General features: G+C 34.0%; 2 protein-coding genes and 2 pseudogenes across 3 annotated transcripts in view; 3 read left to right on the top strand and 1 right to left on the bottom strand.

Annotated features, from left to right (window-relative positions):
* LOC125872870 (vacuolar protein sorting-associated protein 2 homolog 3-like) overlaps positions 1-13,013 on the bottom strand; it is a 377,001-nt pseudogene that overhangs the window by 155,959 nt on the left and 208,029 nt on the right.
* Positions 1-13,013, top strand: part of LOC125872850 (receptor-like protein Cf-9 homolog) — a 345,297-nt gene that overhangs the window by 184,119 nt on the left and 148,165 nt on the right. Inside the window, exon 2 of one of the 2 annotated variants that reach the window (XM_049553648.1) lies at positions 3,439-3,474. The exons of the other annotated variant lie outside the window; for it this stretch is intronic. Within the exon in view, the coding sequence (XP_049409605.1) occupies positions 3,439-3,474 (36 nt within the window). The remainder of the gene's footprint in view (positions 1-3,438; positions 3,475-13,013) is intronic. 2 annotated transcript variants of the gene reach the window in all.
* The window catches only part of LOC125872846 (receptor-like protein Cf-9 homolog), a 315,600-nt gene that overhangs the window by 163,855 nt on the left and 138,732 nt on the right, over positions 1-13,013 (top strand). The gene's annotated exons all lie outside the window — the stretch shown is intronic.
* Positions 1-13,013, top strand: part of LOC125872856 (receptor-like protein 9DC3) — a 109,827-nt pseudogene that overhangs the window by 11,047 nt on the left and 85,767 nt on the right.

Here is a 13,013-nt window from a genome sequence, read left to right as displayed (position 1 = left end):
TCCCACTCTTCTTTTAATTCCTAAATTAAAAGGGTTTTAGTTAGTCATTTAAAATCCTAGAAACCTAACTAGAACTTACCTAAGTCATTTAATTAACTAAAACAAAAGAAAAGAAGAGAGAAGAGAGAGGGGCGGCCGAAACCCTAGCTAAACCCTAGCCGCCGCCATAAAACGCTAGAAAGTCGCCGAAAAAGTCAAGTCCAGCCCTAGTTGATAGTTTTTCGTGGAGATTTCGTCACCAGGTATGTTGGATTTCACTAATGGGTCCCTTTCACCTGTTAGATCCTTAGAATTCAGACGATTCTTGATTCCATGCTATGAACGAAATTAGGGTTCTTGAACAATTCTTGATTTTGGGTTTAAATGTTAGAATGATCCAAATATTGTTCGTTTTTCAATGATTATGAATGAACCCTAGTATTTTCTAAAGTTACAGCCGATTTTCATGAAGAGACTGTTTTAAACGTTCGATTTAGAAATCACATTTTTAACTATATGTTCTAATGTCCAAACCGCATGTCACGTTTTAGCTATGTTTTAATGTTCCAAATCAGCATGTCACTTCTTCTTCAGATTATCGTATGAATTTCAGAACCCTAGCTCTGTATTTCTTTAGTTCTTGAATTACACGTGTTAGGTCAGACTTTATCAGAAATCAGTTATACATGCCTCAGTATTATGCATCAATGTCAGTTTAAATTGTTGCGTTCAGTTTGCATGTCTAGTTTTGAGCTATCCAGAACAATTACAGAAAATCAGTCATAATCAGTTTACTACTAAATTCATTGGGACTAGCATAATACCTAGTTGGACTAGGGTTTAGCGTACCCAAATAGTCCTAGAACTACTGGCCAAGTAGGTTGTAAATCCCTTCCATGGGCAACAGATTAGTGATCACGCCAGCATGCCTTTATACCTCTGGCAGGGTATATTGGGTCCTCTCGATGGGGCGTATACATCGGACTCCACATTCAGCTCATGTGGTTTTATTATCGGTGATTAGTAGCTCCCACATATCAATCAGACTCCATTTGCATTGACCATGTTCAGTATTCAGTTTCAGCATGTCATAGTTGGTCATTGCATACAGATCAATCATGTTTAGTATTTTTCAGCATTCTATCATATCCACATATATGTCATTGTTTTTTTTTGCTTGTTCAGTTATATATGTATTTCAGCAATACTCCATCCTCATCTCGGTACCTTTCAATACTGACGCACATATTGCGCTACAATCTTCTTGTGATGTAGGTTCAGGCTCTCAGCATCCAGATTGCACTTAAATCATTTTCCGATCTTCAGCCCAGCAGATTAGTAGTGGTGAGTCCTCATTCTCCGAGGACCAGAGACATGATATCCTTACTGCTTTCAGTCTTTAGTTTCAATTTTGCTAGATCTAGTTGGGGCATGTCCCAACATTTCTAGTCAATTTAGAGGCTTACTTTCAGACATAGTTAGTTTCAGCCTAGTATGAGTTAATATCTTTTGTATTAAACTCTCTCAGTTATAGTATATGGGTATTCCCCATCTTTTCTTTATTTATGATTTTAGCTTCCGCATCAGTTATTTTATTCATGTTAATTATAGTATGCTCAGATTATACCGGCAGGGTTAGCTTGGGATCACTTGTGGTCCTAGGTCCCGTGTCCGCGTTTCGGGGGTAGCTCGGGGAGTGACAATTGGTAACCTGTATGCTTTTCCGTTTTCATCTCTCCCTTTTCTTGAGAATCTTAATATTAGCATGAACAATTTCTCTGGCACCATTCCACCTGAGATTAGTAATCTCACTAATCTTGTCTATCTTGACTTGAACAACAATTAGATTTCAGGAACAATCCCACAACAAATCGGTTCACTAGCCAAGCTTCAGATCCTCCGTATATTTAACAACCATTTAAATGGCTCTATTCCTGAAGAAATAGGTTACCTAAGGTCTCTTACTAAGCTATCTTTAGGTAGTAACTTTCTTAGTGGTTCTATTCCTGCTTCATTGGGGAATTTGAACAGCTTGTCTTTTTTGTTTCTTTATGAAAATCAACTTTATGGCTCTATTCCTGAAGAAATAGGTTGCCTAAGGTCTCTTAGTATCCTACATTTGGGTAATAACTCTCTTAATGGCTATATTCCTTATTCATTGGGGAATTTGAGCAACTTGTATGGTTTGTATCTTTATAATAATAACCTTTCTGGCTCTATTCCTGAAGTAATAGGTCACCTAAGGTCTCTTAGTATCCTACATTTGAGTAATAACTCTCTTAATGGTTCTATTCCTGCTTCATTGGGAAATTTGAAAAACTTGTCTATTTTGATTCTTTTTTATAATCACCTTTCTTGCACTATTCCTGAGGAAATAGGTAACCTAAGGTCTCTTACTATGCTAGCTTTGGGTAGGAACTTTCTTGTGGTTCTATTCCTGCTTCATTGGGGAATTTGAACAACTTGTCTTCTATGTTTCTTAATGATAACAACTTGAAGGGAAAAGTTCCGCAATGTTTGGGTAATATCAGTGGCCTCCAGTTATTGATGATGTCACATAATAATCTCAGTGGAGAGCTCCCTTCATCTATTTCCAATTTAACATCACTGCGAATACTAGATTTGGGCAGAAACAATCTGGGGGAGTAATTCCACAATGTTTTGGCAATATTAGTAGCCTCCAGGTTTTCGATATGCGGAATAATAAACTTTCTGGGACTCTTCCAACAAATTTTAGCATTGGAAGTTCACTTATAAGTCTCAACTTGCATGGCAATGAACTAGAGGGGAGAATCCCTCGGTCGTTGTCCAATTGCAAAAAGTTGCAAGTTCTTGATCTGGGAGATAATCACCTCAATGACACATTTCCCATGTGATTGGGAGCTTTGACAGAGCTGAGAGTTTTAAGATTGACATCGAATAAATTGCATGGACCCATAAGATCTTCAGGGACTGAAATCATGTTTCCTGATCTTCGAATCACAGATCTCTCTAACAATGCCTTCTCAAAAGACTTATCAACGAGTCTGTTTCAACATTTGAAAGGCATGAGGACAATTGATCAAACAATGACGTTACCAAGTTATGAAAGAAATGGAGATTACCAAGACTCGGTGGTAGTTGTATCAAAGGGATTGAAGCTAGAAGTTGTGAGAATTTGGTCTTTGTACACAATTATAGATCTTTCAAACAACAAATTTGAAGGACATATTCCTGGTGTTCAGGGATATCTCATTGCGATTCGGGTACTGAATTTATCTCATAATCGATTCCAAGGTCATATACCACCATCACTTGGAAGTTTATCTGTAGTGGAATCATTGGACCTTTCGTTTAACCAGCTTTCGGGAGAGATACCACAACAACTTGCTTCTCTAACGTCTCTTGAATTCTTAAATCTCTCCCACAATTATCTTCAAGGACCTCAATTTCATACCTTTGAGAGAAATTCATATGAAGGTAATGATGGATTGCGTGGATTTCCAGTTTCAAAAGGTTGTGGCAATGATCATGTGTCAGAGACAAGAGACAAATTATACAGTATCTGCGCTAGACGATCAAGAAAGCAATTCTGAATTTCTCTATAACTTTTGGAAAGCTGCCATGATGGGCTATGGTAGTGGACTGTGTATTGGATTATCCATAATATATTTCATGATCTCAACTGGAAATATGAAATGGCTTGCAAGAATCATTGAAGAACTGGAACACAAAATTATCATGCGAAGGAGAAAGAAGCGGCAAAGTCAAAGAAACTACAGAAGAAGAGAGAATCGTTTCTAGACAAGTTACCAATTAAGAAGGATTTGATTTCAGAACTTCAGGTATTCAAGCTAAGAGGTACACTAATCTTTTTTAGTTTATTCTAACTACAAATATATTATGTTTTTGTTAATAACAACAACTAATTAATGCTCAATATGAAGCATATTTGTTTTTCCAACAACTTCAAGAAGCTAAAGATTTGAAAAGCTTGGAAGTTGTTATAACAGTGGCTACTAAATTCAATCAGTGATCAACTCTCAAGTATTTGACTCACTATCTTATTTTTTCAGATGCCGAGAATAAGAAGATGTTGGCGTAATGGATTTGATTTTTAGTTTTATAAGTAAGCTTCTTCTTAACTTGGAAAATGTAATATTATGAATTTTTTGATGATATATATAAAGTTTATGTAAGTTTCTAACGTTATTCAATAAATGTTGTGTGTATTGAATGAAATGTATACATTTCTCTGATCCCTAACTTACAATTCAAAGAATCTAAGAGGGACTTAGTCATGAATAAATTTTTGAACAAGCTGAAGAATGTGTTATCTTGTCCCTATTTAGCTCGAGAAAGAAGTGAAGGCAGAGTGTTGGGTGTCCCTGGATTGCTTGCTGCTGCCTCAACGTGTGCTGAGGTTTTGCTGCAGTCTAAAGAGAACGCTGAGAAGAGCTAAATTAGATGAAGATATTTATCGTGTGATAGAGGAAAGGGAATTAACAAGGAAGAATAACTAGTTCGTGACAAGTGATTACATTTACTGGCCAAGGGAATTGCTTTAATGGATATGAGAACACAAACAATTTGGATTTGATGATCATAACAGAGCTGTGTTTCAAATTTCTTTTAGAATAAGTTTGTAACATTTACCAGCATCCAAACTGCACGTTTTGTTTATTTTGTATGTATTTAATTATATTCAAATAATTATGTTGTTCCTTTATTGTTAGAGCATTGTCCTAAAACTGCCTACTGGCAACCTAATAATAAGTCACTTGGCTTATTATTGTGCTTCTCCCCCTGCTTTTATAAAGATATACAGATCCAGATTTGAAAATCTTAATCTTTTGCTAATTATCTACGAAAAAAGGTCACTTTTGCTCTTTTACTCCGAGGAATAGTTTAAATATATCATCCGTTTAAGGTTTCACTCTTGTGCTGAGGTTTAAGGACACATGGAGGGTCAGCAACACAAATAAATAAATCCCGAATTATCTTATAATAGGTGATTACTTCCCATCTGCCTAACCACCAGTGGCACAGTTACCCAATACCTATGTTGGTGGGAGGTAACAGGTACCCGGTGAAATAATCGAGGTTTGCATAGGTTGCTTCTGGATACCACCATTATCAAACAAAATGCACACACACGAGCACATGAAAGTAAAAAATTTCATGACAAGGGATGAAAGAAAGTCATGCCAAGATTGACTTTATCAAATGAAAAATACATTGTTTGTAGCTTTTGGACAAGTGATGCATCACAGCATTCTTGGAGCAAAATTATGTACATAAAACTTACAGTAATCATGCTTTATGTGTGGTGAAACTCCATAAGAACTAGTCCAAGATATTGACATCAAGGATTTCTAAGTGCAGCCAATCTCTTCTCCAGTTCATCGATCCCCGAACTGCCAGCACGAAATGATTAATGAGATCAAAGAGCATGAAAAAAGCACTTCATACTAATACGATACGATTATTTAGAGGAAAGAAAAATACAAAACCAAAAGCGCAACATACTTTATCTGTCAGTGAGCAATACACTCAAGATGCTAGTAATTTTGCTCGAGGATATAGTAGTACTTGAGTCAAAATTAGTTCATCATTTACCATTATCACCTAGTTGTAATAGCTCCTATTATGTATTCCGTTTTTAGTTTCTATACTCTCCTTTTCAATTTTTTAAAGTAGCTCAGACAAAGTTGGCCTACAATTTTTGTGGTTTTAATTGTTTCACCAAATTGGTAAAGTTTGAACCGCCAAGAGCTTGTTAAAGATTACACTCGATTTGTTGAGCTTGGTTGAGATTAAAGTGATATCTCAGATCAACAGCTCCAACACCAAGATAGTCGAGTGAAGACTAGCACGGCTTTAACTAGGCAAGCAATTTCTAGCGAAGGACGCATGTGAGTGAAACCTAGCTCTGTAGGTCTTTTTTTCTTTCTTTTTTTGAATATCTGAGAAATATGTTGTTTCTAGTTTCAAACTTGATGGATATTTGAGCCTCTTCCCTCTGTTCAACACTGCTAAGACAGATTGAAAAATGACGAACATTTTCTCAAAGACAAAAACAAAACAAAACAACCCAAATTTGCAACAAAGACATATCACATAAGTGTAGTGGTGGCAAATGGGTGGGTTGGACCAAATTTGGGCGGGTTGAAAATGGGTCAACATAAAATGGGTAATAATTCAACCGGCTCATATTTTATATGGGTAAAAATGGATTGGGTAACAAATGGGTTGGGTAAAATACTAGTTTACCCATATTTTCATGAGTAAATAGTACTCTACTTAAGAATTCAACATGGAGAATATATTTTAGTCTTTTTTTAGATGAAATATGTTGAAAATGCTTCATTTTGTTTTATTGTATCATTAAAAGTAGAAAAAAGAACTTAATTTTTTTTCGGGGTTGGGGGGGAGAGGGGGGGGGGGGGNNATCGAGGGTAGGGCTGAAAAACTAAAAATTTGAAGTTGAATTTTTTTTTAAAAGCAAACATAAATTTTTTTGGGGGTGAGGGGGGGTGGATCGATGGTAGGGATGAAAAAAAGAAATTTTGAAGTTGAAAATATTTTTTAAAAACAAACTTAAAATTATTTTTTTGGGGGTGGGAGGGGCTGGTAGGGGGCTGCGTGGGTGGGTGGGGGGATGATCGAGGGTAGGGATGAAAAAATTATATTTTGAAGTTCAAAATATTTTTTAAAAATAAACTTAAATTTTTTTTGGGGAGTGGGGGAGGGGGGGTCGAGGGTAGGGGTGAAAATGTTTTCTTTCATACCAAACACACTCTAAAACATGCTTAATGTACTTTAAGCAATGTCAATGCTAGTACATGATTTGCTTATTTTACACTATTATTTATTATCCAATATAAAATTAAACAAATAAAAAAAATATAATTATAATTAACAAAAGAAATTTACATTTAAAATAGATATTTTTGGAGGGCCAAAGACTTCACATTTTTAATTATAGAGAAAAACAATTAGTTTTATAGAAGAACATAAAAAGGAAGAGAAGTTACAATATATTTGGTAATATCATGAATTTTGAGTGAATAAAAGTTAGAATCTTAACTCATTTGGCTAATCCATATTTTACCCATATTACCCATATTTTTATGGATTGAATATGGGTATCAATCTATATTTTACCCATGTAAAAAGTCACTTACCCAAACCATTAAATATGGGCGGGTTACCAAAATATGAGCTCATTTTGCCGGCACTAGACATAACGAATATCGTAACATCTAAGATTGAGAATTGTTGGATATGATCCACTACTATAGAGATGAGAATTGAGAACCATAATAGTCATATTTACTTGGGGGGGAAATGGGTGTAAATGTGTAACACATGGATAAAATTAATAAAAAGACAAAAAAAAAATAATAACCCAAATTTAACTTAAAGAATGATAATGTTAATTCTAATAAAATACAAACAGGAAAAGTGTGAATCAAAAAGAGTAAAAGGGCAGCCGAATTCACAATATTTTGAGACAACACTTTACGAATTATGACATGAATTATCATTAATAATAGGAACCTAGTGTTAAGATCTTTATTTGCTAAATTATTAAAATTGATTTGGCTTTTCTTTTTTTCAAAAGTTTTGCTTGAAAAAAGTTCCACATGGTTAGACATCAAATATTAATTGAATATATCATTTAAATTGATTGAATGACTTTATACGAAAAAATGACAATAATTGAGTGACTTTTCTGTCACAAAACAAATAACAGAAAAAATGACTTTTTAAATAGTTGATGATAATATGAAAAGTCAATACTTGACATCTGCTATATAAATTCTCCTTAGTCAAATTAAAGATAATGTAGTCTAGAAATTTATTGGCTTTAAGACGTAGAATCGTTGGCTATAGTCCATTACCTTAAAGATGAAAATGAGAACCAGACAGTATGTAGTAATATGTAATAACAAAACTATTATGGCCAATTTGACTAAGTCATTGGCTGACGGAGAATTGTTGGCTTTTCATTTTTTAAAAGAGCTTGAAAATAATTCCACACCATCATTATCTAACGAAAATATAACTTGAATTGATTAAGTGACTTTATACGTGAAATGACAATAATTAAGTAATTTTTATGTAACAAAACAAAGAAAAGTGACTTTTCGAATAATTGAGTGATTATGTGAAAAATCAACTCTTGATATCTACTACATGAATTAGAGATAATGTAACCAAGAGTTTTATTGATCTAAAACTGAAGATTATTGGATGTGAACCACTACTTTAGAGATAAGAATTGATAATCAGACATGTTTGTATCATACATTCTAAGTGATCATGACCAATGTCTCATAACAAAACTATTTTGGCCACTTTGACTAAGTCCTTGGCTGACGGAGAATTGTTGGTTTTTCATTTTTTTAAAAGACCTTGAAAATAATTCCACACCATCATTATCTACTGAAAATATAACTTGAATTGATTAAGTGACTTTTTAGGTGAAATGACAACAATTAAATAATTTTTCAAAACAAAGAAAAGTGACTTTCCGAATAGTTGAGTGATAATTGTGTGAAAAATCAACTCTTGCCATCTACTACATGAATTAGAGATAATGTAGCCTCGAGTTTTATTGATCTAAAATTGAAATTTATTAGATATAATCCACGACTTTAGAGATAAGAATTGAGAACTAGACATGTTTATATCATACGTTAAAAGTGGTCATGACCGATGTCTACTAACAAAACTATTTTGGCCACTCTGACTAAGTCCTTGACTGAAACAACTCAAAATTTGACTTGAGAATGACCATATTTTCTCTGATAGCAACCAAATTTGCAAATTTGAAGGAAACGCATTTCTCGTTGATCATCAATTTATTTTAATTTTCTTCTTGAGACCAGAGAAATGTATTTAAGTATTCTTTGCGGAAACAATCTTATGTAGCTTACTCCCTCTATGCATTGTTTGAATTTTCAAGAGCCATCCTTTAATTTTTATCGTAAATTCAAGCACGCAGTCTTTAAATTTTTATAATAAAATTTATATATTTAAAAACTACATAAAAAATAGGGAAAATGCATAAATACCCCCCCAGCCTATGCCCGAAATCCCAGAGACACACCTAACCTTTACTAAGGTCCTATTACCCCCCCGAACTTAATTTATCTATAATATTCTACCCCTTTTCGGCCTACGTGGCACGATCCTTGAAAAAAATGTCAACATGCGCTGGGCCCACAAGATAGTGCCACGTAGGCCAAAAAGGGGTAGAATATTACATATAAAATAAGTTCGGGGGGGTAATAGGACCTTAGTAAAGGTTAGGTGTGTCTCTGGGATTTCTGGTATAGGCTGGGGGGGTACTTATGCATTTTCCCTAAAAAATACTATAAGTCATAATAATTGATCCACAAACAAACTTCTAAGTGGTCGCGTTTAAAGTGAAGAATTAGAGTTTTTAATATTCAAAAACCATCCTCGGAGGTTGACATAGCTTAATCTATCTCTAATTAAACACTATTAAGAAATTCCTTTTATATATTTGTAAACTCAATTTGAGAGTCATTAAAATTTAATTTTATCAAAATATTCAAGAATGAGAAAGTTTAAACTTTTGGAGATCTCATAAAAATAAAATACCTTTTGCAATATGACTTTATTAGGCAGATTGAAAAATCACCTAATTTTTACACATTTCATTCAAATTGAGATGACGATAGTTCAAGTAGGGAAAATACATAACTTATTATTCGAATGTAAAACTCACAAAAAAAAGTGATATTCACATATATTTTTGACCATTATCTCATAATTTTCTTGATTCATTTTTCAAAAGTTCCACATCATGAGACATCAACATCTAGCAGATCCCAACAAAATAAAACACCCTTCTAAACACGGCTAAGACAAATTGAAAAATGACAACATTTTCTAAAAGACAAAAACAAACAACCCAAATTTGTAACAAAGACACTACGAATCATGGTAACATCTAAGACTGAGAATTGTTAGATATGATCCACTATTGTAGAGATGAGAATTGAGAACCAGACATGTCTGTATCATACATTAAAAGTGGTCATGACCGATGTCTGATAACAAAACTATTTTGGCCACTTTTGACTAAGTCCTTGATTGAAACAACTCAAAATTTGACTTGAGAATGACCACATTTTCTCTGGTAGCTGTCAAATTTGCAAATTTGATAAAAACATGTTTCCTGTTGATTTGCAATTTATTTTGTTTTTCTTCTTGGGACTAGGGAAATGTGTTTAATTATTCTTTGCGAAAACAATCTTATGAAGCTTACTCCCTCTATCTTAATTTATAATGTATAGTTTGAATTTTCAAGAGCCAAATACTTTAATTTTTATCGTAAATTCAGGCATGAAGTCTTTAAATTGTTAAAATAAAATTTATATATTTACAAACTACCTAAAAAGTACTATAAGTCATAATAATTAATCCACAAACCATCTTCTAAGAGGTCGCGTTTAAAGGGAAAAAATTAGATTTTTTAATATTCACAAACCATCCTCAAAGGTTGAGATAACTTCATCTATCTCTAATAAAACACTATTAATTTGTGATCCAATTTTCTTCAAGGGTCATTACCTATTCTAACAAATTCCACAAGATACATCATATCAAAAAATAATCCGAGTGAAGAAATTCCTTTTATATATTTGTAAAATCGATTTGAGTCATTGAAAATTAATTTTATCAAAATATTCGAGCATGCGAAATTTGAAACTCTTGGAGGTCTCATAAAAATAAAATACCCTTTGCAATACGACTTTATTCGGCGGATTGAAAAATCACCAAATTTTTACACATTTCATTGACATAAATGTATTATTTATTAACATTAACGTATGGACATTATATTAAAAATATTTTTTAGCGGTATTTAATTAGCGGTAATAGCTTGATTGTCACTAAACATGTACTTTTAATGACAATTAGCTCTCTTTGTAAGTGTCCCTAAAGTCTATAGCAAAATTGAATCTAATGACAATTAACTACTGTCGGTAAATGCTTTAGCACTCTTTGTTAATGTTTATATTTATTGCCGCTAAAAAATGTTTTTGTTATATTGGGAAGAAATTAAATTTTTGTTTGGTTATTATCATTTATAACGTAAGATTTATATTGATACTTACTAGATTTATTAGAAAAAAATTTTAAACGTAACTTGCAACATTAAATTAAATCCATATTTATTAGTATAATCTTACATTTGAATTGTGAATTTGACTTTTTAGTTTTATAAGACAAATTACATCAATTACATAATTAAACATTCGTATTTAGTTCGAGTTATTTTAAGGTTGTCAGCAGTTCATGAATGTAACATCTCGCACCTAGAAACGACTATAAAGAGTTTAAAATATGAAAATATTGATTTTTGGAAAGAATAAGGAAATCTGGAAATTGTCTGAGTTAAGAAAGTGAGTTTTGGTCATTTTCAAACGGTCATAACTCCTAGCTCAGGATGAGTTAGGAGCATATCTTGATATGTTTGGAAATACCTTGGATAGATCTTTCCAATGCCACCAAGTTTACGCGATTTCGAAATCATATGAGTGAGATATGCCTTTCGAAAGTTGGGCTGTTGGATTGAGGAAAGTCCCAATCCGGATTTAGGGAAGGGCAAAGTAGTCTTTTCTCTAATTTAATTCCTAATTCGTTTTTAGGGATTTATTGGGGTAAAAACTTATTTTGGTCAGATTAGAAAAGTTAATTCACGCTTAGGGCTTGGAGAAAAGAGAAAGGAAGAAAGAAAGGGAGAAAAGCCAAGTTTCCGCCAAGAACGTCAAGCATTTGGAGTGGAATTTGTCGGGGGTGATCCTTATAAAGGTATGTGAGATCTTTTCGTGTTGGGTTAGTTCACCCACACACCAACTTGTTTCAATTCAGCGATTTGGAGTTGATTACATGTTAAGAAGTGAAGTTCTTGAAGAACATTGTTGAATTCTTGTTGGTTGATTGTTGAATGCCTAGTGTTGATTTGATTCGTGTTTCCGGGTTGTTTTTTGAGTTAAATATATTGGGTATTGAGGGTACTAATGATCCTAAGTGTTTGGGGAAAGAACCATGGAAGTTAGGAGGGTTTAGAGATGAAAAACGGAGAAGAAAAACCGTCAAACACCTGGGGAGGGGGGTGGGGACGCCAGCCAGCGCGCCCCAAAGGAGTCCCTGAATGTGGGGCTTTGGGGGTGACGTGCCAGCTAGAGCTCCCCAGCTTGCTCTCTGAATGTTGAGGGCTGGCGCCCCGCGCCTCTCAGAGCGCCAGGGACGCCAATTCTCCCCATTCGTTCCCCACCTTTTCGTACTTGTTCCTTAGTAATGTACCTATATTTTCTAGTTGATTCCAACACTCTAAGGTACATCCAAACATCATGAAATCATCCATAAACATGAGATCATGAACTTGAATCCATAATCCAAATCAAGGAAAGTTAAGATCAAAGTCAAGAGAAGTAAGAGTCAAGTCAAGATAAGTTCCTAGAGTTTTCCAAAAGTCTTTTCCAAATGTTTTAACTTTGTTTTAAGACTTAAAGTTCAAGTTGGGTAAAGAGTAAAGAGTAAAGTTTGAAGTTCATTTCTTCAAAAGTATATGGGGACTAAGTATTCCTAAAGAGATTTAAAATGTTTTCACATTTAAATAAGAATGGAAACTGAGCTTTCCAAAGAGCCTTCGGGCTAGTTTTCAGAAAAAGTAATCGCTTTCTAAATGAAGCAAGAGGGGAAACGTTGATTTCCAAGATAGCCGTTGAGCTAAGTTTTTGAGCACTAATCTCAAATCACAGAAGAAGTATGTTTTTAAAACATAAGAGCCAGTATATTTTGGGAGTAGTATTGAGCACCGAATTGGGGACAAGCATGAGTTTAGATAACTCATGTCACCATAGAATCATGTAGCCATCATGGATAGAAAAGGGTCATACTTTTTAGATGAATCCTTTTCGCAATAGACTAGTAGATCCATTAGGTAGTTCAGGTTCTATACCTTTGGCCGGGTATAGGATGCGCTGGCAGCGTAAGGTAGATCGTTG

This window comes from Solanum stenotomum, chromosome 8, assembly GCF_019186545.1.
Source record: "Solanum stenotomum isolate F172 chromosome 8, ASM1918654v1, whole genome shotgun sequence".
In the NCBI taxonomy this organism is placed as follows: domain Eukaryota; kingdom Viridiplantae; phylum Streptophyta; class Magnoliopsida; order Solanales; family Solanaceae; genus Solanum; species Solanum stenotomum.
Note: the sequence above shows the minus strand (reverse complement) of the source record. Positions and strands in the feature narration are given on the sequence as shown.